Source organism: Crocodylus porosus, unplaced genomic scaffold (genome assembly GCF_001723895.1).
Source record: "Crocodylus porosus isolate Cpor-Errol unplaced genomic scaffold, CroPor_comp1, whole genome shotgun sequence".
Classification (NCBI taxonomy): domain Eukaryota; kingdom Metazoa; phylum Chordata; order Crocodylia; family Crocodylidae; genus Crocodylus; species Crocodylus porosus.
This window is the reverse complement of record NW_017728886.1, coordinates 85,733,106-85,739,245: the sequence shown is the minus strand read 5'-3', so window position 1 is coordinate 85,739,245 and position 6,140 is coordinate 85,733,106. Positions and strand designations below refer to the sequence as shown.

At 41.8% G+C, this 6,140-nt stretch overlaps 1 protein-coding gene across 7 annotated transcripts in view; it reads right to left on the bottom strand.

Annotated features, from left to right (window-relative positions):
* BBS9 (Bardet-Biedl syndrome 9) overlaps positions 1 to 6,140 on the bottom strand; it is a 479,447-nt gene that overhangs the window by 202,207 nt on the left and 271,100 nt on the right. For all 7 annotated transcript variants that reach the window (XR_002101810.1, XM_019538430.1, XM_019538471.1 and 4 more), the window contains one exon: positions 3,877 to 4,099. Coding sequence is in view for 6 of the 7 variants with exons in the window: in XM_019538430.1 (XP_019393975.1) it covers positions 3,877 to 4,099 (223 nt within the window). In the remaining variant the exon portion in view is untranslated. The remainder of the gene's footprint in view (positions 1 to 3,876; positions 4,100 to 6,140) is intronic.

Here is a 6,140-nt window from a genome sequence, read left to right as displayed (position 1 = left end):
CTTTACCAAAAGAAGCAGCACATTACTTCAACTCAGCTCTGCAGTGTCTCTATAGATTTGGCACTTCAGTGGGGTATTTTAGAACTTTTGATTCAATCAGCTATTAGATAAAAGTGCCAAAAACCCTCACCAATGCACCTGATCTATACAGATATCAGGGAAGCCAGGTGCAACTAACACACTGCCTCTTCTGGGTATGTGCCAGGCGTGGTGCGGGAGTGCACAGAGTTAAAGTAAAGAACTACTTTTGTGGGGGGTTTAACATCTGCAAGCAGCCTTAAACTCCTCACATAGATAAGTCTTTAATCTAATTCAAGAATTTTTAATTCTAATTGTGGCCTTCAAAACACCTGAAACCCCTTGCAGTTATGTGTTATACCCAAATTTTAAAAGCATATTCACTAGATCATTATTGAAGTCGTTAGCAAAAATACTAAATAAAACAGGGTCCAGAACAGAGTTCAATAGGACTCTAGTTAATATGTCCTTTTAGCATGATGACACTCTGCATGTGGCTTCTCAACTAGCTTTGCACCCACTTTTAGACTGTATTTTCCAAGTTTGCTCACGACAATGTCATGTGGGATCATGCCAAAAAACATTACTAAAGTCAAGATACATCACATTACCATATGTCAAAGAAGAAACTTAGATCAACTTGGCAAATCTATTCATGATAAACCTGTATTCTCTGTTTCTCATCACTTTATTATCCTCCCAGTATTTAGAGATTGATTGTTTAACAGTTTGTTCCAATATCTTTCAAAGTATCAGACTTAGGCTGACAGGTCCATTTTCCAAAGGTCTTTCTTTTTCTCCTGATTTTTATACACAGTTTCTAAGTTTTCCCTTCCTTGGTCCCCTGTGACCACACCTGTTCTCCATGAGTTCTTAAAGATAATCACTAATTATTCACAGATTGCTTCATACAGCTCCTTAAAGTACTCAAGAGAAAATTTCATCAGGCTCATCTTTGTTTGACTACATCTAACATTGAAATATTATTTAATGTAGATAGGTTTTTTTCTTTTTTATGGCAGACATTCTTTGGAGAGTTTTCAACACATTTTGGGCATTACCACAATATAACAACAAAGACAAGGAATAAAAAGAAAGAAACAACTTTTATTCTGAAAATACAATCACTTTTCTGGAACCCAAGTATGAATGATACATGCTGGCTCCTTTTTTGAAAATCTTAGCCAAACTACATGTTCTGTATACCCAGAAGTGTTTATGTTGCATGGGGCATTGCTATACCTGCATTCAACCATCTGCTTATTTAAAGTTCTTCCCTATTCAATGTATTAAGCATTTTAACTGTGATCCACATTTATTCAATACATGGTTAACAGCCAAAGTCAAATATTTTGTGCTTTGCTTGGAATGGACCTCTTCCTTGTGCTATTTTTATGAGGCATGCTGTTTAATTGTCTACCTGTGTCATAATGGGACATTGCATGAAAAATGGATGAAAAATTCCCATTAGCTTTACCAGCAAGGAAGATGTTCTCTCTAAAACAGAGATCAGTGAAGTTTGTGGTATTTCATTTTATGAGCTCAGTCCGAGAAAGGAAAGGAAGTTATATAGCACCTATTTCACCCTTTCACAAATAACCAGAAAGGAAAACAGTTTATACACTATGTTTTGCAAATGAATAATTTCTTCATGCATGTTAAAAACAAAGCATTACAAAATACACAACAAAAATCTACACAAACCTGATTTGATCTTTATTCTGAGGTCACATTATCTACACATCTGTCCTCTTACGTATAGGTATTGACAAAAATAATTTCTCCAAGAGAAAGGAATTAAAAATAGAAAACCTTTTCTCCCTAATCAACTTGAGATAATTATAGTTAAACAGCTCCACAGCAGCATATCTAGCAAAGGGTTGCTTGATACCAGGTTCAAAGACCTGTTGCTGTTAAGTATAGCACTTGCATAGGCCATTCAGAAGACTTTTACACAGCAGGTCACACTTTCCACATTAAATATGGGAAAAGAAGCATAGAAAAAGAGGAATTATGAATATCTGGAGTTTTAAGATGAGTTCCCACATGCATACTCATCTGCCAGAAATACTCAAGCTCAGACTTTGTAAAAATACAGTGGGTATGTGTTCTGTCTCTCTGTACTCTTCACTGAATGCATAAAAGATGGTGCTACCTGGCACAAGCCCCCCAGGCTGCCTGGAAGCAGTGGCAATGGGTAGGGGGTACACAGGGGTTCACATGCACCCAGAGAGAGCGCTGCTGTACCCCCTGACAGCCAGTGATCCCAGGCAGGGGGGGCAGGAGAGAGCACTGGTGCCTCCTGAGAGCACAGGCCGGGGAGTTGGGGTGCCAGGAGAAGCAATCCCTGCGGTGCCCCCACGGCTGATCGCACTCACCCAGAAGTGCAAGTAGCACGATCGGCCGTGGGGGGACCCTCCATGGTCTCTGACTAGCTGACTCAGGAGGCACCTGTCGCCCATGCCTGGAAGAGACCAGATACATTTCTCAAATTTCTGTATTGTCAGAGCAGACATAAATCAGCATTTACCTGCCGTCGCCTCATTGAGAATCACAGTGGATAACCTTCCTGGATGCAGACTCTTGTAAAATATCCACACCTGCCTCCATTAAAGAACATTCCAGTTCTGAGGACACAAGCCCTCCTTCCCACTCCCCCAACCCCTTCACCCCTGCCACCCTACTTAGGGTGTCAGCATAAATAAACTTTGGGATGCCGAGACAGAGAAAAGCAATCCTGGGTGGTAGGTCCTAACTCTGTAAGCACGCCTTGAATATAAAACCCATGGTCATGTTGATAGGAGGGGGTACTAATAGGAATTAGAGAAGGAACCACCAGAGGTATTCCACTGTGTGTGTGGGCATGCACCTCAAACACTCAAGCCCCTTATGGCTTCCGGGCAGAACATGAGAAGAGCCAGCATACACACCTTGTGTAAGGCCTCCAAGCATGTTTGAGGTGCTTGCCCACATACATTGGAATGTGCACACAGACTTCAAAAAAGAACCAAGATATTACAGCTAACACTACTTCCAAGCACCATGAAAGATGTTACTGTACTTACTTGAATCTAATATGAGGTTTTTTCCCCCCATTCAGCATGGTGAAAAAAGCTCTTTGTCTTAGATTCACGTGCAAAGTGGAGGGTGGGGGGCAGCTGGATCCTACAGCTCTAACTCTGGCCCTGAGCCCAGGTTTGGGCCAGAATCAGACCCACAGCAGACAACTCTCCAATAATTAGATCGGCACCAGAAAATTATAACAAATTTATAAATTTTCCCTACATAGAATCTAATTATTGGGGGGCCATCTTAGGTTCAAGTAAATATGGTAAATCCCAATTACAAGACTATCTGGAAGTTTGGAATCTGCATAACTCATACACCTTCTTGATGAAGCACAACATTTATGACAAAATAATGGACTTTCCATATTTTCAGAAGTATTTTTTTCTTACATGAAGATGTGTATTTTTTGTTGGTGCTTCTCCTCCAGTGCCAAATTTCCTGACCTGTGGGGAGTCCTACAGGCTGAGTGCCATGGCTGCATGGGCTGAATTTGGCCCACAGACCAGGAGATGAGCTTCTCTGCTCCAAACTATTTTACTGGTTAGAAAAATGAACTGAGCATATTATTATTCTACATTGCAGAGAAGGAATACAAACTTTTATAAAAGATGTAGCACCAAAATTCTAACAAGCATGTTGATTCAGTGATATTCTGAAATTTGAGGAGAAAAAGGAAAAGCATCTCTCTTAGCCATCTTCATTTGCTGTGAAACAAACTCTAAACTTAACCAAATATCCATTACTTAATTTGAATATATGTAAACATTTTGAATTGAGAAAGTATCTTACCTGGCATGATGATAGCCTGCTGAGTATTTGTGTCTGCATTCAAACAGAGGCACCCACCTTTGGCCAACCTATCACAGAGCAAAGTTATGTGTTTCTTCAGCCTGCTAGTATCTTTTGGCATGCTCAGCTGACTGGTAAGAGTCAAGGCCTGTTCTTTAGAGCTCTTGGAAAGACAAGTTCTCAATAAGTAAGAGATTGCAGCATCCACAGTTTCTTCCCAGCCCTAGATGAAAGGAAAAGAAATGAAATGAAATACAATAACCCTCCTTTAACTTGAACAAATTAAAGAATATACAAGTCAAATTTCTAAGCAATGAGTCACTAACAAGTTTCAGTCTATATTGCGGTGTAAAATAGAGCTTTTAATTTAATAAACTATCTTGAAACGAGATTTTTTTAAAGTTTGCATAAAGTAACAACAACTAATAAACTGAAAAACAGAAAATCCCCCCTAATTATTAAAATCAGAGAAATAATAATACAAATCCCAGAACAGTATCTGCAAAATAAAATTATAAGCTAAATCAAAGCTAAGCTCAATACCTTTATTTAATGTTATAAATAAGAATTTTTACCAGTAGTATGATAAGAATTTATAATCTATTTATATAAATAAGAATTTTCACCATTTAGGAAAAGCTCTAGAAGAGATGCTGTGTAAACATAAGTGTTTGCTATGATATGTTTGTTTGCAAACAAACTAGGGAGAGAGAAGAGTAGAGTTCATCCAATTGTATAAATTTTGGAAATCACCATAAAAAATCCTTTTAATTTAAGGGTTAAATGTTACAAAGTATTTTTTTTTCCTGTTAAATACCTGTGACGATTTTAAGATTAAAATAATTCCTAGCATTTTATGGCATATATTTACATAGGCAAAGACTGTTAGAAATTACAGCTGCATACTAGATAATTTAAGTAGATATGGCACTCATTACAATGAGCATAACAGAACTCCCTTTCATAGTCAGTTGTAGGTCTAGTCATGTGCCATATCACATTTAGGCATTTCTTATAATATTTCTTTATATTAGGAGGCATTATGCCAATACCACAGAAAGAATGCCACTGGAACCAAAAGTTATTACATTTAGTATCCAATCATAATACTCGTAGTGTGCATTATGGCTCCAATACAGCAAAGCACCAGCACATGAGTGTTTGAGTTCTTTGATAAACAGAGGCCTATCTGATTTAGAAGAGAGTAAACCTGCAAAAGCTTCGAGTTACGTGGGTAGGTCATGGGGTAACTTAAAACAAGTGGCTACAGAGAGACAATGGGCACATCCACACATGCAAGCACATGTGGTGGAGTAGCTCAAACAGAAGCAGTGCAAATTTGAGTCAGGGCTTTTTGTCTCAGTGCGCTTGCCAGGACATGTACTTTGGTGTGGGACAAATTCTGCCACTTGGGGCAAAATAACCCTGCCTGGCTCCTCCTGAATCTGCAGCCGGGGGAGCTAGAGCCCAGCACCAACACCTGTGCTTTCCCCAGCAGTGTAAAAAGCTGCCCTGTCCTGGCCCCATCAGTACAAGAAGCTGGTTTGTCAAATAGCTCAGGCTACTCACTCTCAGGAGCTTCTGGGGCCCAGCCAATTGGTACCTGTGGACACTATCCCTTGTGCCAGCTGGACTGCTGAAGCAGCCGAGAGTTCCCTGCACCCTTACCCACTGCAGCAGTCTGGCAGTGGGGGCTGCTGCCTGGCTGTGACCTGCTGCGCACCTGCCAGACCCGGATGGGGACTGCACAGCCAGTAGAGGCATCTGCGCCTCTGGACTAGCTGCCAGTGGACTGTGGCTGCAGTGTTGGCTTTTGTGCAGGACTACTGCCATGTGTGCCACTTGCCTGACCATCTGGGCAGCTATTGCTCGGAAGCCATTCCCAGTGTGGTGGCCTGCTTTGAACTGTCAAAGCATGTGCTCCTGGCCCCAATTGGCCAGGAGGCCAGCCACCTCCAGCTGGGTCCAAGGTGCCAGCTCTGAGCAGACTGCTCTGCCTGGGTCCTACAACTTACCTCCCTAGCAGGAATTCTGGTGGTGGCTGTGGGTGGCTGTGGAGAGACGTGGGAGGCCATGGGTTGTGTGGGTAGGTGTAGATGGATTATGGGGGAATTGTGCAGGGGGGATGCTCAGGAAGGGTGGGTCCCTTGCCCCCAGCAAAGCTCACAGGTTGCCTCCCACAGGGGCCACAGCCCCCCCCCACAAGGGCCACATGGCCCCGCAGGGACTACCACCCCCTCCTGCAGGGCCCACATGCCCCACCC